The 23,355-nt window shown below is 46.1% G+C and overlaps 1 protein-coding gene across 3 annotated transcripts in view; it reads right to left on the bottom strand.

The window, feature by feature from the left end:
• Window positions 1–6,716: 6,716 nt before the first annotated feature.
• P4HA3 (prolyl 4-hydroxylase subunit alpha 3) overlaps window positions 6,717–23,355 on the bottom strand; it is a 35,210-nt gene continuing 18,571 nt past the window's right edge. Inside the window, exons 5-12 of one of the 3 annotated variants that reach the window (XM_087821664.1) lie at window positions 22,925–23,088; window positions 22,506–22,682; window positions 17,437–17,501; window positions 15,264–15,423; window positions 14,264–14,326; window positions 13,358–13,426; window positions 11,922–12,018; window positions 6,717–11,132 (exon numbers count right to left, since the gene is read on the bottom strand). In XM_087821664.1, coding sequence (XP_087677790.1) covers window positions 11,062–11,132; window positions 11,922–12,018; window positions 13,358–13,426; window positions 14,264–14,326; window positions 15,264–15,423; window positions 17,437–17,501; window positions 22,506–22,682; window positions 22,925–23,088 — 866 coding nt within the window. In that variant the 3' untranslated portion in view covers window positions 6,717–11,061. Of the gene's footprint in view, window positions 11,133–11,921; window positions 12,019–12,228; window positions 12,347–13,357; window positions 13,427–14,263; window positions 14,327–15,263; window positions 15,424–17,436; window positions 17,502–22,505; window positions 22,683–22,924; window positions 23,089–23,355 lie in introns of those variants that run through there. The other 2 variants (XM_016208436.2, XR_015715282.1) reach the window with 2 other exon arrangements.

Genomic DNA, 23,355 nt, shown 5'->3' with positions numbered 1-23,355 from the left:
AGCATCAGTATCATCTGGAAGCTTATTAAAGATTTTGCCCCACCCCAGACCTAATTGAGTAAGAATTAATCTATATTCTAACAAGCACATTAATTCTGAGAAGTTCTGGGTTAGATGTTCACTAAATATTTCAGGGTAAAGCATGAGCTCCCTAGCAGAGAAGAAAAGTGCTTGTGTGTGATTTCATTTCTCCCACCAATCCCTGGGGGGGGGGAGGAGGGGGGAGGGTGGTTCCCTTTGTGGGGTTGTGTGCTGTTTGTCCACAGGGTGGCAGCATGGTCACACTCATGGTTTTCAGGGACACAGCCACTTTTGTTCAGCAGGCAAGTCAAAATAGTCATTAAATTTTGATCATCCAATTTATTTTACATCTCATTTAATCCTCACAGCAGCTCTATGAAGTAAGTGATGCTATGTACCTTTTACAGGTAGGTCCAAATTCGTACAGCTCGGAAGTGACAGTGTCAAAATTCAAACCCAGGTTGTTTCCTCTTCATGCTGCCTGCTGGACAATGCATGGGATGTGGGCAGAGGTCATTTTGTCCCAGATACTGGACTTAAAAGCACAAGAGGAATGACCAGGGAAATAAGTTGTCTTCAGATTTGATGGATAGAAACTGAGAATGAATGAAATATTTGTCAAGCTTTGTGTTAGGTATTGTGCTAGTCACACCTCATACTTTGTATCCTTATGAAATATAGGCATTATCTCCAATTTAAAGGCACAGAAACTGAAGCTCAGAGACCTGAAATGACTTGCCCACAGCCACAGCTAGGAGTTGGCAGCATCTTTGTCTACTGAATGTTTCACTACACCCCAGCAGAGAAGGAAAGGTTCATATGTACACACAACATATATCACACAACATATATTTAATGAGTACCTACCATGTGCTGGCTATAACACCATCCTTGAGCCTACAGATCAGCACTATGAACTCGGAATAAAGGAGACTCCTTGACCTTTTTAAAATACAATTATTTTTTATTACCCCCCACTGAGGACATGCTTAGAGAAGGGAGAGAGAAGAAGAGAGAAACATCAATTGGTTGCCTTTTGTATGTGTCCCGACTGCGAAATGAGCCCTCAACCCAGGTATGTGCCCTGACTGGGAATCAAACTGGCAGCCTTTTGGTGCATAGGATGACATTCAACCAACTGAGCCTCTCTAGCTGGTCAACCCCTGGACCTTTTAAGTGAAGGACTGCTACAGAGCCAGAAGGAGCATGGCTGGGTCAAACCAAAGGCCATTCTGTCACACACACACACACACACACACACACACACACACACACACACACACACACTCTCACTCTGAAGAATGCCCAAGGAGAACTTCCTGAAAAAAGAAGGTAGGTGACCCTGCCCAGGCAGCTCAATTGGTTAGAGCGTTGTCCCAATACACCAAGGTTTGTGGGTTTGTTCCCCCCGCAACCACCTTCACGGCACATAAGAATCAACCAGGGAATGCATAAATAAGTGGAACAACGAATCTCTCTCTCCATTCCCCTCTCTAGAATCAATGGATCAAAAAAAGGAGGTAGGCAAATTTTGGGGTAGACACTGATGTAATGGGAGGGGGAGAATCTTGAGCTTGAGACGACTCAGACAAAGGCATGGGAGTAGCTGGCATGACTTCTCGGTGCTATCCTCTCTCAAACCTGCTGGTACGAGCATTTGTTTACCGATTAAGTGAACCTGAGAACCTATTCTGTGCCCAAACTTCCAATGGATTTTGGAGACAGAGCTAAACACATAACGAGGCCCTTTAAATTAGCTCCTGGTCTCGAGTAGGGGTGGGGAACATCCAGCCTGAGGGCCGTAGAAGGCCCTCAAAATCATTTGGTCTGGTCCTGCCAAGGTAACCACAGGGGAGACCTGAAATTCAGTAAACCTAGGAGCTTTTTTCATAGCTAATCTTTAAGTTGATAATTTTGTATGACCCAAGAATGCTGTTATAAATATCCAAATGGCCCCTTGGCAGAAAAAAGGTTCCCCACCCATGGTCTAGAGGGACAGTTATAGAAACAGTGACCACATTGTTCAAAGGGGAAGGGGACAGACAACCAAACCTTTGGAAACAGGTCAGAGGAACTTTTACAAGAGTTGAGCTTTGAAGCATCATCACAAGGTGGAGGTAAAGGAGGGGAGTGCACTGCAGGTGGAGGCGACAGCATACTCAAGCCCGGGAGGCTTGGAAGCCGGGCTGAGAACTGATAGATGAGTGCGGCTGGAGGAGAGGCTGTGATATGAGAGGCAGCAGGAGGCAGGGCCCAAAGGCCTTGAGTGGCAAGAATGGGGCGTCGTTGCAATAAAGGAGCCCTAGCATCCTGTGTAGCTGGACTGGCCTGCACCAGAGGCAGGGAGCGCAGTAGCGGGCAGCTGTAGGAGTCCATGTAAAAGGCAACGGCACACTTACCTAGAACACTGACTGCACAGATGAGAGGCGGCAACGGGCTCAAGATTTTGGGTGTGGAATAAACAAGACAGAAACTGATTGGGACAGTGAGGCACAAGGATCCTTAAGTTGGGTTCGAGGGTCTGTTATCAGAACCGGGTAGGGAGTTAAAAGGTCAAGACATTAACAAGGGAAAAGCAAGAAGAGGAGAGAAAGCAAAAGGCAGCGCACTCTTCCCTGCGGGAACAGTGTGTTGTTTGTAAGCTTCCAGCCAACTCTTCTGCCCCAGCTGGCTGCCCATCAGCGGCCAGAATCAACACATTCTCACTCTGGTCCAGGGCTCAGAAAGTTATGTAAACTCAAGAGGCTCCCTTATTCCTAGAGCTGGCTTTCTCTCCCAGCAGTTTGCTAGAAAACCCCAGCCTGTAGCCAGGCAAAACCTTGGCGCCTGAGACTAGCCAGTGGCTGGCCTCCTACGGGTGGACGGAGGGAACAGTAAACTGGGTAAACTGTGTGACGGAGGAGAAAGTGTTTTTCCTGATGGCCAATGATGATGCCACATATCGATGACTAATCAAGCTTAGACTAACCCAGTATAGCATGTACCACTTATAAAGCACATTTCGTCCTTTGAGGCTTCACAACCCCTCGGTGGAGTGGTGGGGCAGGCAGACTGGCCTTGCCATCCTGCAGATGAGAAAATGAAGGCTCTGAGAAGTGATTTGCCCTAGGTCACGCAGTAGCACAGCCTGGACTCGGACTCAAGCCACAGAGCTCCCAGAGCAGTGCGCATCTTATCAACTCCCCAACCACACCAGAAGGGAGATGGGGGTGCGGCAGGTGAGAAGATTGGGGCTTGGTGACAGGTACTCGCTAGTGGTGACAGGCACTCAGCCACTTACTAGCTGGGTAACCATTGGCACAACAGTTCTTTCAGAATTTCAGTTTCCTTATTTAAAAGAAAAGGGTTGATAATCCTTAAATCACAAGGTGTCATGAGGGTTAAATGAGACTTAAGTATATAAAGTATAGTCAAGATGTGCTTCCTGTCAAGGTGAAAAGCAGTAAATGCCATGGTGCTAAGAAGACAAGGAGATGATTGGGAATTCCAAAAGGAGGGGAAACCAAGGCAAAACCCATTAGACCCCAGGTCCATTGGGCTCTCCTCCCCAGCCTCACCAAGTGGGGCTGCTCTCAAGCAGAAGAGACTGAGTTGAACTTGGTGTGCATTGGGGACCTCAGTACTGACCCTCCTCTGGCTTAGGAATGTTCTTGTCAAGATTTTAAACAGCTTTTTTCCAATTGCAATAAAATATACATGACATAGTATTTATCATTTTAGCCATTTTAAGGGTACAATTCAGGGGCATTACTTACATTCACAATACTGTGTACCCTTCATCACGAGCTATACTCTAAAAGTCATCATCATCCTTAACCTAAACTCTGTACTAAACAATAACTTCTCCCTTTCTCCCTCCTCCCAGCCCCTGGGAACCTATGTTTTGTTTTCTGTCTCTGAATTTGCCTATGTCACGTAGCTCATAGACGTGGAATCATACAATATTTGTCCTTCTGTATCTGGTTTATTTCACTTAGCATAATGTTTTCAAGGTCCAGCCATGTTGTAGCATGTATCAGAATTTCATTCCTTTTCGTGGCTGAGTAATATTCCATTGCAGGTATGTGCTGCGTTTTGTTTATCCATTTATCTGTTGACACATACTTGAGTTGTTTCCACCTTTTGGCTATTGTAAATAATGCTGCTATGAACACAGGTATGCAAATACCTGTTTGAGAACCTTGCTTTTAATTGTTTTGGATGTATACCTAGGAGAGGTATTACTAGGTCATGTGGTTTAACTTTTGAGGAACCACCAAAAGCATTTTCCACAGCAGCTGCACCGTTTTACATTTCTACTAGCAATGCACAAGGGTTCCAATTTCTCCACACCTTTCCAACACTTGTTATTTTCCCTTTTAAAAAAATTTAGCCATCCTAGTAAATGTGAAATGGTACCTCATTGTGTTTCTCTAATTTTTGGATTCCAGGACAGATGTGGAGGGAGAAAGTGAGTAGGGTGACCCTGAGCAGAGCCCCTACAGAAGGTTTTGGAGTCAGGCATGTGAGCTAATGTTGGCTGTCCCAGGTGCTGGGGGCTTGCCCTGCCTGTCCCCATATCCACAACCCTAAGAGCCCGAGGGACTTGGGGCTGTGAGAAAGCTCATACACCAGCGGGCTCACGAGGCTCAGTGGCTCCCACAGAAAAAATTGACTGAGCAGAGGCAGCAGGATAGATAACCTTGCTCCTCCAGGGTGAGCAGCTGACAATTCCTGTTTCTTTTTTTGTTGCAAAAGAATAAAAAATAGAGATTCCAGAGCCCTAGAACCTGGAGAGCACTGTGGGAGTTTCTAGGCTGATGAGGCCCCATCGGGGGCCATGTGTAATTTTCAAAAGAGTATTTAATATAATTTTTGATTTGGTAAAGGGAAAAAATCTTTTTTCTTCTTCTCTCAAACAGATTATAGAACATAAAGTTAGATAAAATCTTCTCTCCTGGGATGATATATCTGAATTTCCAAAACTAAAGAAATTTTTAAGTTCATCAAAAGAAAAAGGTATGGATTTTCTTAGTTTGAGAAACATTAATCTAAGGACTCATCATATACTTGTGAGTTAGCGAGATAAACTCCCTCATCTCCATAACACACACATGCGCGTGCGCACACACACACACATACACACACACACACACACACACACACACACACAGACACTTCTTTACCCTTCAAGGTCCAAATCAAATGTCATAGGGACCCATCACACCAGAGACGTAGTGATGCCCCTTCCAGACTTTTGTAACATGTCACATATCCCCCTTCCACAAGTATTGTCATCATAGGGGTTTTCTCCTCTGGGAGTTCTTCAAGGACAGAGACTCAGAGTCATCCCAGAATCTGCTGCCCCAGCAAAGGGGCCTGGCACAGACTCAACATTCGGTAATGCTTAGTTGAATGAATGAGTGAAGACCACACATAAAATCTGTGCCCATGAAAACACCATCAAGTGTTGGTACCATCACCTGCCCATGTTCCCCTGACCCAAGAGGCACCTATGGAGCTTCGGGATGGGCCTCTGAGCCTGGAAATCTGCCTTCCGGTTTTGGCTCTGACACCGACACACTGTATCTGTAGACCAGTCACTTCACCTTTCGGGGCCAGGGAAAACAGCTGCTGCCCTCTAGCCCCATAGGATGATAAGCAGATGAACAGGAGGCATCACGATCATTATTTTAGTTATGTTCCATTTGAAATGTGATGAACTTTAAAGAAGAAAGAGAGGGTCATTATCTTTGGGGATCCATCTGAGTCATGCCCTTAAAGCCTTAACACCTCACTCCTTTGAGAAAATCTTTGATTTCACCAGGGGCTACCCATCTCAAATGCAAGTATGGCAGGGACAGAGGGACCCTCTGTCACTCAGATCTGAGGAGGAATAGGCCTTTCAAGCATTTGATGGGGAAGGTCATGTGACCAAGAAAGGGACTAAAAGAGGGATGGGGCAGAGAGGAAGAAGGGAAAGAAACAGGCTCTACTTCCTAAGGGAGAGAAAGTTGTGGGGATCCTAAGAGAGAGAGAGAGAAGGGTCCAGAGAGAGAGAGAGGTTAGAAGCAGCTGGTAGGGGAGACCCCCTAGCTCAGCATCTGGCTCTGCCTCTAGCTGTGTGAACTTAGGGAGGTCTTTTCATCGAGCCTCTTTTCCTCCCTTGCCAAAAGGAATACCAGTGAATGAGACAAGGGAGATGAAATAGCTGGCACAGAGTAGGTACAATGGTTTGTCTCCTCCCCTGGCCCTTGGCTGATTTTACAGTTTTGCCAGAGTGTGCAGCACTCTGCAGGCAAAGTCCCCCTTTCCCCTCCCCCACCTTGGGTTCTCCCAGCTTGAGAAGCCAACACCCCCAAACAGGGAACTCTTTCAGTGGTTCCATGAAAGGGCAGTCTGTGCTGGACGCCCTTGGCATTGCTGGACAAGGGCCCCCCAGAATCAACACCCTCTCACCTCCTAGACAGCTCTTCCTGCCCCCTCGTGTGTGAAAAGGGACAAGTGAGGTGACAGCTCCTCCCTGCCCTCCACAGGCACACATTCTCACTCTTTCTATTGTGTTCCTGAGGCCCCAACACAGAAGCCCTCAGTTCACTCTAGCCATAGGGTTCTCCCTTTTCTCCCAGCTCCCATGATCCTTAGGGTGAGCACCCCATAGCTTTCCACTTGATTATATCTAATTCTCTATTCCACTTGGGCGTGTGCTAATTTTGCCTTAAGGGCAGTGAGCAGACCTCATTTTCTTGGATTCTCATGGAGTATCCAGCATGGGGCTTGTGACACAACAGGTGTTCATTGTACATCTGTGGGATTGAGGTGATTCACCTGTGCATTCAACAAATACCTACATCTGACAGGGTTCCTAGCCATTAGGCATTAGAGGCACAAAGGATAGACCTTTCCAAAGCCTGGGAAATGTTAGAGACTCCTCTCAAAAAGTGTTGGCACCCAAAGATATTGCCAGTGGGAGCAAAGCAACCATAGCAAAATATCATGCAATACAGACAACAGAGGGCTAGTTAAGATGTTTGGAGACAGACCTGGATTTTTATTCCTTTCTCTGTCACTTTATAGCTATGTAACCTCAGGAAAGTTTTTCTTATCTGTCAAATGAGGATAACAGTGCCTATCTCAATGTGAGGACTGAAGGAAACAAAGTTCTTAGCACAGTGCTTGAGCTGTAGTAAATGGGTGCTATGTGGTTACTTACTGAGGACAATGATAGTGGTCATTAATGTAAAGAACATTCCCTGGAGTGAAGCTTGGGAGGGATATATAATGCAATGCCAGGAGCCCAGGTTGGATGAAGCTGTTAGAAAAACAGTTGAAGCACAGTGCAAGAAAGAAAGAAGCAAAATTATAAATAACCTATGCCCCAAGCCATGGTCAGTCCTATTTATAATTAGCTACCTACACACTAAGTGTTGTTGGGACCTATCAGCCACACCACTTTGCTGCAGGACTAGTCAGTTTCTGAGGGCATGGAAACTTGTGCAGATATAACAGAACAAGGCCTTCCCACTCTCCAGCTCTGGTGCAATGGAGGGACATAGCTTCGAAAGCCATCGAGTGGAAAGAGCACTGGTGAGGGAGAAAAAAGACTAGGCCTCAGGCCAAGCTCTACTGCCACCCCAGACATGCCACTCACCATTCCAGACCTTGCTTTCTACCATGCTGCTGGCCTTCCTCCTTGGGTAGGTGAGGTTCAAAGGAAGGGATGCTAAAGTGTTTTTGAAAATAACGTGCTGGCCAAAAGTAAGGTGGTACTATTTGTAGCTCTAGGGAGAGTCATTCCTCCCCACCCTGCTCCTCCTACTGCTGCTCTACAAACCCTTCCCAGGACTGCCCCCATTTCATCAAAACTTGGTCAGTCTCTCCTTACCATGAAGCCTCTGGGGGCCTGTCAGTGCTCTGGTCCTGTCTCCACCTATGGCTACATTGTCTTGTGATGATCTGGGCAGGGTCTGGGTCTGGGCAGGGTTAGTGTAGAATTCTCCTTTCCATTCCTGATGTCCCAAAAGGCCTGGCACGGGGTTCACACCTTGGTAATGTTATGTGAATAAACAGTTGAGGCTATCCCAACTTCAGCTCTTGATTGCAGCATTCAATAATTCAGGTCTTATTGCATGCAGCATTTTCGTATTGTGCTTAACTAACATTTAACTTGGGATGAATCTGTCTCATCTCCCTACTAGCCGACTGTATCCTGCACCTCTCACCCCCACAGCACACCTGGGCCTGGGCCTGGGCCTGCCCCTGGGGAGTGCTCAGTAAGCCGCTGTTGTTTCATTTGCAGCCAGACAATTCTTGGATCTCAGTCACCTGGTCAAGATGTTTGAAAACTGACATCTCTTAGTGCAAGAGTAGTGGTTCAAAGCACAAGGTTTGGAGCCAGACTGTGAGATCATCTCAAGTCACCTAACCCTCTAACTCTGCCTTCTTTTCTGTAAAATGGGGATAATACCTGATCGACCTCGTAGGGTTGGGATGAGCATTAACTCACAGAGCCCTTAGAGTTTCATTAACTCATGTGAGCCCTTAGAAAGGTGCCTGTCACATGGGAAACTCAAGAAGTTCACCACTGCTGTTATTAGCTCAGACCCACCCCACAGTTCTGAGACGGCCCAGCTCTGATCCCTGCAGCTGTGAAGAAAGGGGAGCAGTGTGGCCCACAGACAGCTTTCTGTCTCAGGCCTGTTCCTCTGGAGCTGGAGGAGGCAGGTTGTCAGTATGTGACTGAAGGTAGCAGAATGTGCCACATATGCTGCTTAGGCATATTGATTATTTTGAGCTCTACGCATTTGAAAAACAGCAAATGCAGGGGGAGGCTTTCTCTGAACTCTGCTTATTTTCCTAAAGACAGGTCCTCCAAGAGGAACTCAGTTGTCATGAACCTCTCCCTAGGAGTTTCATCAACCAGGAAAAATGGACTCATCACAGGAGAGGAGACTAGAAGTGGACACCGCACCCAGACAAACTATCAAAAACTCTCATGCCTCCCTCCCACCTGTGCTTCTAAGTGCCCATTCATCTTTCCTAAGGAGGCCTACACCCTCTGCTGTCCCTATTAGGATGGTATTTAAGCTTGAATTCTCAACACCTTAGGGAGCTACTAACTTTTCCCTGAGTGTCTCCCATGTATACATGATATATACATGTTAAAAAACTTCTATTTGCCTCCCCTTCCTGCCCCTGATGCTCCAGCTCAAACAGCAGGAACCTGTCTTTAAACGGGGCTGTTCCACTTTCTTTCTTCTTGGCTTTCTCTCATTCTTCCATAAACCATCTTCAATAAAAACCAAAAATCTTCCTCTCCTCTCCCTCAAAAAAACAAACAAACAAACAAACAAACAAAAACAAATGGGGCTAACAGTGCAAATACATTTGTAATTGTCGCTAATTACAGAGGTCTCAGCTAAGAACAGAGAAGGGTAGGGGGGAAATTATTTTTCCTCCCCTACATGAGAATAACTTAGTAAGACAGTTTCCAGAATCCAGGCACACACGGCAGAAATACCGGGATGTGATCAGGCACTCACCAAGGCTCTGCAGGAAGCTGGCTATGAGCACATCAGAACCCTGGCCTTGGGGGCCACAGAGCTCTGGGGAGCAGCAATCCTGAAGTGCGAGGTGCAGGTGGGGGGTGGAGGCAGCACTGTGTCTAACCATGCAGTTATTTAACTGTGTGGCTTCTTTGTGTGCAAGACACATACCCCTGCCCCTGTTGAGGAATCTGAGCAGAGTTGCCTGGACTGTTCCCTGTGCACAAATGCTCAAATACTAGTCACTCATCAATGCAGCCTCAGCTCATCTTGTCCTTTTGCTGGGAAATGCTTCTCATTACGACTCTGCCTGTAAAAATTCTACCTGTCCCCCAAAGCACAGCTCAAAGGATGCCTTCTTACTCACTTATCCAAAAATACTTGCTGAATGCCTACTTATTTCAAGCCAGACCTTCCTCTGGGGGATACCAAGAGGAATATGGAGCCCAGAGTCTAATGTAAACAGCCAGGCAAGTAAACAAATACTGAAATTCAGTGGGATGGGAGCTATAATAGAGGCATTTACAAAATACAGTGGGGTCTTAAAGCATTCACCCTGCAGGGAAAGCAACTGGCCACAATTAAACAAATGAATCAAGTAATTTCAATTCAAGAAACGTGTTATAAAGAAAATAAAAATCAGTTCATGTGAAGGGAACTGGCTGGAAGGCTGGACTGAGCCAAGAGTGAAATGATGAGAAGAGCTTGGCCATGGAGGAGTTGAGGAAGCAGCAAATACAGAGGCCTTGGAAAGGGGGGACGGTGTTGAGGGCGAAGGGCATGGTGGTTTCGAGGAATAGAAAGAATGTCATGTGTCTCGAATGGAGTGAGAGGGGAGTGGTGGGAGGTGAGCCAAGTTGAGATTATGGCAGAAATAAAATTTTACACTCTGCTTTTTTCACTCAGTGTTATAATGTAAGAATATTCTGTGTGAAAAATGATTTGTAAACATTTTAGTGGCTGTATTTAAAAATCAACATACAAGAAAAGCTCCTTTCTGTTTTAAAGAATTATCATATGAAGTACACTCCTGATACAGAGATACTGCCTGCTTAGTCTTCAGCACAAGTCAGTGGGCTGAAGGGTAAAAAGCCGTGGGAGCCGGGCCAGCCCCTCCTGCAGGTGTCCTCACTGCACTTCTGGACCCCTGGTGTCAAGGTTCAAAATGGCAAATGCCCCCACTGAAAACCCCAGAGCCTGCTGATATGTCCTGTTCCCAAGAGAGAGTCCCTGATCTCCAGAAACGTCTCTCTCCAGCCTTCTTGCCTCGTCCTTTGTATTGTCCATTCTACTGTCATTCATGCTTGGAGGAGAAACAATGTGAATGGTTTCTCAGTGAATTCTCAGGTGCTCCCTGGTAAACACCACTTCCGTGCCTCTTATTTGCAAGGAACACAGTGCTGACTAGGCCCTCTTGCAGAAGGATGTTCTCCTTTTTCCTCTCCAATCCCCAGCTTTTGGCTTCTGGCTTCTCTGGAAAGCGACAGGACTCCATCAACTTCTCTCTGCCAGCATGTTAGTCTTCAGGGCTTGAGCTGCAGCGTCTACGGAATTCCTGTCCGTACTCATGTATCCACTTGTTGGCCACTGGGGAAGATTGGGGAGGCAGAAGAGGGCGCGCTCAGCAGAGCGGACAGTGGCAGGGCTCACCGCGGGGTCGTGCGGGGGCCTCCTTAGATTCTGTACCCAAGCAACTCACTTCCTGACCTCAGTCCCAGTCCTGCTATGGACTACAAGATGTTGCTTCTAGCAGAGATAAACAGCAAAGAGGACACTGTCCTCTGGAAAAAATCCCTGACAGATCCTGTCCACTGTAGACTAATTTTCAAACCTAAGGTCACTCACTTTCATTCATGTAGCTCCTAAGAGCCCGCCTCCCCCATGGTGCTGCTCCAGAGTAATGAGAGAAAAGGGGTGGTCTTTCCTGAAATGTCCATCTCAGCATGAGAGTCACTCTCCTACTTTTCTGTCTTCAGAGGTAAGTGCTCTTGGACACACAGGTGACATAAACAAGTCCCCTACTTGTTTATCTCTTCCTTGTTCCATCTCCTCATGGGGAGGCACTGGATGGTTCTCTCCCTGGGATACAGGACTGGGACTCAGCACCATCTACCTCCTCAGTGGGACTCAGGAATCCAGGCCTGTCTGGTCAGGTCAATAACCTTTTACTGACACTTGCTCTGTGACAGGATCCCTGCCCTTTGTGGGCTGCCAGTTTGTTGGGGGAAACTACCTGGGAGTCTGATCAATTCACTATCATGTGGCACCATGATGAAGCTTTTGGTATGAGAGGGCTATGCTATGTTCCATCTGCCCCTGTTTCACTCTACTATGAGCCCCTCACCCCATTCTCACACTCAGAAAGGCAGGCCTTACCCCACTTATCTCCCACCAGGACAGGACAGCCAGCATGAAGTGTGTCATCATCCCCTTCGCCGCTCCTATGCAGGTTCCACCAAAATAGTGCAGCATTCTGAAAACAAAAGGGCCCCAGCCCAGGGAGGGGGCAGTTCAACCCAGAATCTCCTTTCTTGGGAAGCACATGACTGAGAACGAATGCATGCATGCCATTACTAGAAAGCTGCGCAGACTGGGGGCATGGCTCACATAAAAATGACACAAAGTGGTGTAAGTTGCTTTCTACTCATTCATTCATGCATTCGTCATTTATTGAGGGCCTAACCTGCTCCAGGCCTTGAGGATGCAGAGACAAATCATGTCCAATTCTGCTCTCAGGAGCTCACAGTCTTTTAGGACAGACCAATATAAAGGCAGACTGGGACAGGACAGTGTGACAAGTGCTAGGAGAAAGGTGAGCACACGATGTCACTGAATCACTGAGATGTACTCTACAAAAACCCACAAGGTGGAATAAACATTCCCCATACAACTAAGAACTTAATTAATCTAGATGCTTACCCTTCCTTAGGCACTCACTAGTAACATCCCCAGGAAGCCAGCATCATCGCACTCCCCAATTTGCCAACAAGGAAGTTGAGGCTTAGGGGCTTCAGATAATGCAACTAAGAAGGACCACCACGGTCAAGACTCAAACCCCAGTGTTTTGACTCTAAGTCGTACATGTTCTTCCTCCATACCCAGCTTTTCCCCCTCTAAACTTCCTATAGACTTACTTTAACTTTGGCCAATCCCGAGTATTCATAGGGACCTGCATTTACTTAATGAATGCTTGGGATGTGCCGGGCACTGTGGAAAGTGCTTCATGGGCATGATCGCATTTATTTTTCCTCATTTCATTCCTGAATTCAATAAGGGCTGCCATCCCTGATTAATTGATTGATCTGAAATTGTTGGGAAATAGTCATTCATTAAACAAACCTTGCCACATGGCCCTTCTCTGTGCCTCATGATTTCACAGGTCTCTTGCCCTACCTTGTTACTGTCTGTTACCCTCTCTGAGCTCCTGGAGGACAAGGACTGTTTTCCTCAGTACCCTCAGTGCCTCCAGCCCTCAGTGTTTTCTGAACGAATGACTGAGGGGACCAGTTGCAGGAGGATCTGAAGGTTGATAAAAACAATTCTATTTTATGTTCTATTGTAATAGGGAAGGCAGGCATGTAATCATCTACTTGTAATATAAGTGTAAAAAAATAAAAATAGAGGCACAATAATATGGGGTCATCAAGAAGATTGAGGGTTTATCTTTGATTCTGGGAATCAGGGAAAGACCTCTTCTTACCACCACCACACCACGCCCTCCCAGGAATAAGCTTGTGAGCACAAACAGCATGAAAGCTAGAATGTTAGTTCTTTACCTTACAACCATCTGTTGGGACCAGACCCCCACTCACCTTGACCACAGGCACACTGAAGTTGGCATAGATGAAGGCTGTAGCTCCTCCAGCTTCCACCGAGCTCAGCTAAAACACCAGAGGAAGAGCCAGAGTTGAAATAGCCCGACTGCCCTACTCGGCCCTGCTTGACCTCTGATGTCATTTCTGCATAGATTCCCTCCTGTGTTCTCCTATTTCAACCCAGAGGAATACTTATTGAAAGATAATCATCCAATTTAAGAAGGGATCCTGCTCAATGGCCTCAGTGTCTGCCTGCAGGACCACAAGAGGACAACATTTAGGAATTTTCCCTTTTTTTACCCTTCCAGCTAACATCCTGATCCAGGGCTGCAATAAGTAGATTCAGACTTTGAGATCCTCAGGAAGAAACATAGTTTATATCACAACCAAGACACACATACACCCTGAAATAAAATACATGTTTCATAACACATTCTTACTACATAAGATCCCTCTGTTATTTTTGATTTAATTTTATTCTATTCTAGTTCAGAATTCTTAAATGTATTTCATAGCCCACTATGGATCATGGGCTGTGGCTCACAAACATTGTTTAGACTACAATGATTAGTTTTGAAAGTTGGGCATCATAGAAACTACGGACTGCATTTTTCCCAGGTCACTCAGTTCCTCTCTAGGTAACAGCTAAGGCATTTCACCACCGGTATATTCTAGAGTTATGGATGTGTTTTTTTAATATGAAGATTTTTGTCTTGCTTTGTACTTCTTTGTATCTCCTATAGTGCTTAACAAAAAATGTCTGAAATTCACAAAAATCCTGGAGACTTCTCAGCTGTGAGTAGCAGATAAAACCAACATCTGAAATTGCTTTGAAAACCATAAAATAAGAGAGAGACATAAATAGTCATTAAGTAAGAAGCCCTGGTTCAGAGCAAGACTCACATAGATCATAAATGTTGCCACTCGGTTCCCAGACTTCATTCTGTACAGTGGGCTGCTTGGTGACTGAGACAAAAATAAAACATATTATTTTATGTAGTTGGCACCAGATTCCACCATAATACAGAGAGGAGAAAAATGGGGGTGTCACAGGTGGGATATAGTCTTGAGCTACACTTAGTCGAATTTGTGCCCATCTGTGCTTTTCGGTACTCAATATACTTTTTTATTACTAATTTGTTAGACACTCATATAACAGAATTCCTTGCCAGTAGTGAAAGTACTGTATGAGGGGTTAATTGCACGTTAGGGTCTTGGTGAAATAAAGAAATTAATATATAAAACATTATAGATAATTATTTTGTAGTAATACCAAGTCATAAGACTAGAGTTCCCAATTATTTGTTGAAGAGACACACCCTTTTTTGTCATAGAACAGTCTGAAATATAATTTACACATGATAAAATTCACCCAGTGTAAGTGTACCGTTCAATGAGTTTTAGTACATTTTTAACAGTTGTGCAACCATCCCACCGACCCAACTTTAGAACACTTACATCAACTGAAAGAGAAGTTGCCTGTTTGCAGTCAATCCTCACTCCCACCCTCAATATCGGACAACCACTGATCTACTTTCTGTCTCTTTAGTTTTGCCTAGAAATTTCATATGATAGAGTCACAAAAATATACAGATAAAGAAAACCACTGGAGGAAGGACAATCTTCCCTGGGAAGTCCCTGAGTGAAGCAAGATAGAAAACTGTGACAGGCCACATTCTTCCCCCCACTAGCAACTTATGGAGAAGGGGATGGTGGCACATAAGAAAATGAGTCATCAGAAAACAGCTTGAAACCAAGGCTTTCAGATCTTCCTGGAACAAGAACCTTTATTCTGAGACTTCACTTAGAAGTCCATGGGAGTCCTATAAGAGCTCTGCCTCAGAGAAATAAGTAACACTCGGGTTCCTCACCCCGGGAGATTGGTCACTGAGTGCATAGTTACCGTAGCATGGTCAAAGTGAGGCTCATAGTGCCCTCCAATTCCATAGTTCACCACCTGGAGATACTCTGCGTAGGGAGACTGGACATCAAGGCCTGTGAGGGCCGCAATGCGATGGTCAAGGGTCACCAGCATTGGGTCAACGGTGTCCTTCAGCCAGGCACTAAAGCAAATCATAGATTGGAGCATTAAGGATCTGATGCCAGAAATGATTAAATATCTGTGAATGAATGAATGAATGAATGAATGAATGAATGAAAGATGTCAACTGCCAGAGGAAGGAAGAAAGGGAATACAGGAAGATAGACACGGATGCCTAATTTCCTACTCACTCCTCATGCTAAGTATGCCCAGGCCATGTCATGCTCCATCTCAACACTCACACATTCATTCATGCAACAAACATCCTCCAACACTCACTGAATGCCAGGCCCTGTGCTAGGTGCTGTGAAGAGTGACGGCTCAAAGCACTGGGATGCAAAGAGGAAAAAGACAAAAAACCCTGTCTTTAAAACTGCCATTTTAGCCCTGGCCGGTTTGGCTCATTGGTTAGAGCGTCGGCCATCGGACCGGAGGGCTGTGGGTTCGATTCCTGATCAAGGGCACATACCTTGGTTGCAGGCTCCAACCCTCGTGCGGGAGGCAATCAATCTATGTCTCTCTCACATCGATGTTTCTCTCTCTCTCTCTCTCTCCTTCTTCCCTCCCTTCCACTCCCCTAAAAAAATCAATGGAAAAATATCCTTGGGGGAGGATTTTTAAAAAACACCCTGCTATGTTTTAGAGACATGTCAACAGCTGTGGGCAATGGGAAAAGCTTTGGATTCAAAGTAGTAGGAGCAGTCCCTGATCCTCTGTATGATCTTATTCAGGCACTTAACTTTTAACCTCTCTAAGGCTCACTGTACTCATCTATACAATGGGGATGCTCATATCTACTTCACAGACTTAAGAAGACTGGGAGAGTCGATGCATATGAAAATGATTTGTAAGCTGTGAGTGATTGTAGTAAAACACAGAAAAATCTCTGCTCTTCTGCTCCACTCCACCACAAGCCATGATAAGTCGAAGACCAAAGAGCAAAGTTCAGTCTCTTTTCCTGAATGTCTTGTTGAGGTTCTGAAAAAGTCAAGGATTTGGGATCAGAACGTAGGTCCCAGGAAAGTGAGGAAGTGCTTCCCAAGCAAAGCCAGTGGTGACCTTTGAAAGACCAGTTACAGTGAAGCTATGAGGACAGAACTAAAATTCAAAGGGGGGCAGAGTGATGGGAAGGAAGAGAAGTAATGAATGTCTCAGTTTCTTTACATGAAAAGTAAAGAGAACCTACTGCCCTAAAAGGTTAATTTTCTCTTTGACACTAGAATGTCAGAAAGGTTAGAAAAGCAATGAAGCTGAGATCATATGTATCTTCCAAAGCTTAGAGGATAACTCCTAATATAAAAGACCCCTCAATGGACCAGACCAAATAAGTTAAGTCAGATTACCCTGGATTAAAGCTTTCATCACTCACCTCACTTCCCAGACACCAAAAACTACCCACCCAGCCTGAGTTCTGGCCTCTCCCCAAGGATATGCCATCTCATCTTCCAGGACTGTGATGGGGACCCTCCTCTTGCTGTATCATCAGTCCTGTCCTTACAGTGCAAATAAATTGCTGCAGTGGGGAGGGGGACAGGAGTGGAGGGAGGGGACCCAGCTGGGCTCTGACAGCTGAATTGCCCCTCTACAGAAGCCTTCATGTCCAGAGATTCTAGGCATCCTTCCTGCCTGAATGCTGGCAAGTCATGCTTCAAATATGAGCCAGGAGGTGGGAATGGAATCCTGGAAAGTCAAATTACAAATGGGACTGTATTTTCTGAAAAAGCAACCCTGGTTAGAACAACTACGTGCTTATTTTTTTTGGTTAGGGCATGGGAGCTTTCTCAAGTGTTTCCCTAATGGCCTCCTAGTTAAGTCCTCGGACCATTTAACAACCTGTGTAAGGTCTTTGGGTGAGAGGAATGGAAATTTCTCCCACTTAACAAGAATGTGCAGATATAAACATGAACTGCAGGTTCTCCGGCGGCATCTCTGATGGCACCTGAAGGTCTGCTGCTGGCCCTCGTCTGCTATGCCACTGGCCGGAGGGCAGGCGGCAGGTATGACCAGAGCTCTTGACAAGGAAGCCCCCTCTTACCTTTTGCTAATGCGGTACTCCACTGGTAGCTGCTTTTCACCTGATGCCACCACAGATCTCTGCAGCTGATGGCAAGAAAATAAGAGAAAGTCCAAGTGGTTATGATACGGGAAGGAAGAGCTCTGGCATTCCATAGACGTGCCCCTCTCCTCTCTAGGCATAAACATAACAATCTCCAGTTCCTCCCAAATTAAAGGATATTTTGCACATGCTACTAATTTAGTGATTGCTATTGATCTTGAAAATAAAAAATAGGACGTGACCAAAAATCTTAGAGTTGAAAATAATCTTTAGCATCGAGTCTGGTAGACAGTAAGCAATAAAAGTCTGTTGAATTGAAACAAAGTGATACTTGAATCCCTATTGCATCTGCAAGGCTGTAAGTTCTGTGAGTAAAGGGGCCCCTTCTCATCCCTCTTTGTATCCCAGTGTCTGGAACAGAGCCTGCCCAATGGTAAGCGCTTAGTGTTGAGTTAAATGAACACCTCCAACAACAGGAAACTTTCTACCCTCAGAGGCAGCCTATTTCTTATAGTCTAACAAAAGCCCTTCCTTACAGAGAATCCAAATCTGTTTGCTACAAATGCCTTGACTGGCGGGGGGGGGGGGGGGGGGGGGGGGGAAGTAGAACCAAACAGGTTTGAAGTCATTAATTTAGCTGAATGACTGGACATAAAATTTACATTATTTTTAAATAAAGTGGCTTCTAATTGTAAAAGCACTGTACCAGGGATAGAAAGAGAAATACTGTTTATTTTTGGCATCTGTCATCAGAATGTCAGCTTCATGAGGGCAAGGACTTGGTCTTTTGTCAGTGCTGAACCCCCAGGGCCCAAAGAAGGCCTGGCAGAGAGGGGTTGCTCAATACTGGGGAGATGAAGAGAGTCCTGTGCCTACAGGTCCAGCCCTGGCACTTCACATGCAGTCAGAGCAGAACACGGGCCAAAGGACTGCATAAGACAAAAACCCTTTCCCTTCCCAGGGCTTCTGTAATGCTATTGTTCCTGCTCCTGAACCAAGTGGATCCCCCTGGAAAAGCCTCTTCCTTTCCTTGGATCCGTTTCCCCAGCTATAAAATGCAGCATGTGAACAACATGTTCTTGGGAGTTCCTATCACCCTACAATATCCAGATGCAGGAAATCAGTAGGCGACTGGTGTTGCCTCTACCTAATCCTTCACCAGTTGCTCCCCGCATCTTCTCTGGAGTTGTTCACAGGCCAGAGGAGAGATTCATAGAGAAGCAATGCTCTCTTCTGTTTTTTAGGGCAACACCAGTGGTTTAAAAAACAATACCACCCTAGTCCTGACCAGTGTGGCTCAGTTGGCTGGGTGTCATCCCGTACACATCAACGTATCTCTCTCTCTCTCCCCCTCTTCCTTCCTCTCTCTCTAAAAAAAATAAATCTAAAAAAAAAAGTAATAAATAAATCCTAGGGAATCTCTGCTTCCTCACTCCCACCATTAAGGAACCACTTTGCACTTAATTCCTTTAACATTTATTGTACACCTACGAGTCATTCATTTTGGGGGACAAATATTTATTAGTTGTTCTCTGTGCAAAGCACTGTGTTAGGCATTGGAAATATAACATATGAAACCAGACATAAGTCATGCAATGGCATCCTAAGGGGCAAGTACAGAATGCTATGTAAATATTGAGAAGGAGCACCTAGCCCATTCTTATGGGGATAGAGAGGCCCCCCAGGATGCCCAAAAAGCAGCTGAAATCATACAGGTGAAAAGAGGTCAAGGCAAGAGCATTTCAGGCAGAGAGCAGAGTGTGCGTGGAGGCTAGTGAGAGTATGACCTGTGCGCGAGGATGCAAGTTTAGTGTAGCAGCTGGGGTGTTGAGTGCAAGGGGGACGTGCTATGGGAAGGGTTAGTGGCAGCCAGGCCCAGGAGCTCGTAATCATTCAAGAGCAAACGCGACCCATTAGTGCCCTGGCCGGTATGGCTCAGTTGGTTGGAGCGTTGTCCCGTACACCAAAAGGTGGTGGGTTCGATTCCAAGTCAGGGCACATACCAGAGTTGCAGGTTTGATCCCTGGTTGGGGTGCATGCGGGAGGCGGTTGACCCATGTTTCTCTCTCATGTCAATGTTTTTCTCTTTCTCTTTCTCCCTTCCTGTCTCTAAAGTAGATATATTTTTTAAAGTGACCCATTAGAGAATTTAAGCAAGGGCTTGACATGGTCAGATTCAACCTTTTAAAAATTACTCTGGTTGCAGCTGGTATGATACAAGGCTAGGCATTTCTAGGACAAAATATGATCTCAGCTAGTTTACAGTCTAGTTGTGGGGACAGGATGTTCACCCAGGAAACTGTCTGTGATACCAGGTGACACATAAATAGCAGAATAAATGAAAGTACCAAACAACTGGTGACAAAGCTTTCAGTTCAGAAGAGGGAGAGGTTATTGTATGTGGCCCCCAAAAAGTATTCTGAAAAAATGTTTCCACTGAAAGAATCAATGAAAGTGGGCCACATGGTCAGGGCTAGTGGGCCAATGGAGGCGTGGGGTTCAACCGAGTCTTTAAGTATGTAGAGAACGTGGATGTGGGTGGGGGCGGGGATGGTGAGAGAGCATTCTTTGGTAAAGGGACAGTGACTAGGAAGCAGATAAATTCAACACAAGCCTTTGAGGTGTCTGTGCTTAGCTTCCATGCAGCAGCCGCCACCACATAAGCCAGGGCATATTCCTGGAAGAGCCAAAGATCAGACAGGGATGAGCCACCCCAGCAAGACGTTTCTGGGAAGGGAGTATGGCAAGGTCTGTGCATGCCAAACAGATGACCTGGCCATGAGGGATTAAGTGAATATCTCCCGGTGAACCGCCAGTCCTGTTACCAAGGCAACAGAATTGTTCTCAGGAAAAAGTAGCTGCTGGCCAACTGCTCCAGCTGGCTCGCAGAGAAGCCGAAGCTATTGAAAAGACATCGTTCAGCTACCCACTGGAGCTCAATCATCTCAAAAACCTTCTCTGCAAAGATTCTGTACTTCACTGGATTGGCTTTTAGGTGGAATGATTATTGCTGCTTCTCCCCTCCAGTCCATGTCTGCTGTCAGAATCCTTACAATCTAAAGACCAACCTTGCTACTCTCATGTCTGACAGCTCTTCCCTGCCTCTGGGATAAAATCCAAATCCCCCAGCGCGGTCTTGACAGCGCTTCTAAAGGTGCCTCAGCGTGCAGCCTCACCTTCTACCCGCCCCATCCCTGCACACATCAGCCACGGAGCTCCCCCATTTCCTGAACACACTGCATCTCAGGTCCTCACAGAGACTGCTTTGTCTTCCTGGAATACACTTTGCCGCCTTGTCACTGGGATGAATTTCATGTCCACAGGGAAGCCTTCTCTGTTTCTTCCTCTCCCCTCAGCTACCCCTCACCCAACTGCCTTTCCCTCAGAGGAAGGTTCACTTTCTTTCGTGTGTTTTTTTTAATCCCCACCCGAGGATATTTTCCCCATTGCTTTTCAGAGAGAGTGGGAGGGAAAGAGAGAGAGAAATATTGATGTGAGAGACACACATGGATTGGTTGCCTCCTGCATACGCCCCAACTGGGGCCTGGGATCGAACCTGCAACCAAGGTACATGCCCTTGGCCAGAATCGAACCTGGGGACCCTTCGGTCCGAGGGCCGACTTCCTAACTGCTAAGCCAAACTGGCTGGGGCAAGAAGGTTCACTTTCTTATGCTTCCATAACAACTGCCTGCAGACACCTCTCTGAAGCACACAGCACAGTGTTTTGTAAATATCTATTTCCCCATCATGCAGGACATTCCTAAAGGGAGAGGACCCATGCTTAATCTCTCCATGGAAGCCCAGCACCCAGTATGGTGTCTGGCACACAGCAGGCTCTGCTCTCCTGATGGGCTGATGGGCTGCTGCATGAACAGTGCACCACGAGGGGCACAGTGACAGAAGTAATTCTGAGACAGTCTTCAGGTGCCATTTGTAAAAAGGCAACATGTTGTGGTGGTGAGGTAGACTCCACTGTATTATTTTTCTAAATATTTGCCACACTTCCTGGGGGATAATGAAATGTCCCCTCTATATCGATGTCAAGCTTGGCACAGCGACTAGCGACTTGCAGTGTCTTCCCCGTGGGAGAGTTCTATATTCTTTCCCTCTCAACGGCAGTGGTGGCCGCACACACTGCTTTAACCAACGAAATGTGAACAGAAGTAATGTCTGACACGTCCAAGCAGAAGCTTTAAGAGCCAGCTAGCAGTTTGCCACCTCTGTCTGTTTCCTCTCCCATGAGACTGGCTGTGTCCCAAACAGAGGCTGCTCAGTCGGGCTGGGTTCAGAGTGAAGACAGCTGGGGCAGGGCTGTAATCAGCCCACAACTAGCATGTAACGGGAGAAAGCAGCAGACTGGTATTGCTGTCCCAGAGATTTCGGGTGTGCTTGTTACCGAATGGAAATTAGCCTGAGTGAATTGATACAGGGAGGTGGACTGGCAGAGTGACAATCAATGCACCTCTACGTTCCTGTCCTGCTCTAGCTACATGTGTGACCTTAATCAAGTCCCTTCCCCTCTCTGGGCCTCAGTTTCCCTTTTAACAAAATAATAAAGCTGGACAAAATAATCTATCCACTCTGTAATTCTGTAAATCTGGGCCAGGATATCTCTCTTGCTCCTGTCATTCCACCTCTTTTTTTTCCCCCCTTCCACCAATCACACAAAATAATGGATATTTTGGGAAGGATATCTTCTTTTTTTTAGGTTCAACTGATATACAATTATATGCACAGAACTCAAGTATACCATTTGGCGAGCTTTGACAAATGACCACAGCTGTGTACTCCATATCCTTAAGAAGATATTGAGAGCCCATTTCAACACCCCAGAAAATCCCTTGTACCTTTTCCCAGCCAATCCCCTCCCTTCAGAGGCAATCACTACTGTGTTTTTTCACCATCGGTTAGTTTTATGGAATGGTTGTCATTTCAGACTCCTGGACTGATGAAATGTCTAGCTGTTCAGGCTGCACACTCTCACATGCCTGAGCTCTGGGTGTGTGAAGACAAAAGGCAGCTCTTGGCAGGCACTGTGGATACTCACCCATGGTTCTGCGAGACCTCTAATTTTCTGAGCCTCCAAGTCACTGACAAAGTCATGGTAGAGGACAACATAGGGCTCCAGGTGGATGACCTCCTTCCGGACAGGCTGGAGCAGCAGGTAGGGACTGGAGTTGGTCTCGTAGGAGCAGTAGAGGCTGGGGATCTGGTAGTGAGTGGGCTGGAAGGAATGACTAGAATCAGCATAAGAGGAAAGAGTCTGGGAGCTGGCACTAATTTATGGGAACTACAGCATTAAAAAGTGGGATGTGGGAGATTCAGAATGTGGTCACTGATGCCGTCCAAGTGAGCTTTATTTATTTTTTTACTGCATTTTTATAGCCTTTTCTCTCATATTGTCCCAATTCTACCCTCTCTCTATCCAAGCAGGTTCCCCTTTTCTGTTTCCCTGAAAAATCCTACCTGGGAACCTAGGGTTTGACATAACCCCTCGTAGGCGTCTCTGGTCTGCAGGTGGGGCACATTGGGTCTCTGGATTACAGCCTCCGCTACTGCCTGGTTGGGGCTCTCTGCTAAGAGCTTTTCATATTTCAAGACATTCCTGGCCATCCTCTTGTTATCTGGGCCTGGGAGAAATCAGCACAGGGAATAATACAGATTAAGAAACAGTGGCCCCAGGGAGTACTGCCAAGGTTTCCTACAGCTTCACAGTCACACACGAGCAGCAACTTGACACCTTGGATAACCCCTGTGTCCATGCACAGGAGAATGTAAGGCCCTCACTCCCAGAAGAGTACCTGGTATTTTACAAAGATTGAATTGGGCTTGATAAGATCTGAAGGTGCAAAGGACTTTGGAAAGGAAAGTGGGACTTAACACTCTTAGACCAAGGG

This window comes from Miniopterus natalensis, chromosome 11 (assembly GCF_054644295.1).
Source record: "Miniopterus natalensis isolate mMinNat1 chromosome 11, mMinNat1.hap1, whole genome shotgun sequence".
NCBI lineage: Eukaryota > Metazoa > Chordata > Mammalia > Chiroptera > Miniopteridae > Miniopterus > Miniopterus natalensis.
The sequence above is the reverse complement of the archived record's forward strand: the minus strand, read 5'-3'. Positions and strand labels throughout refer to the sequence as shown.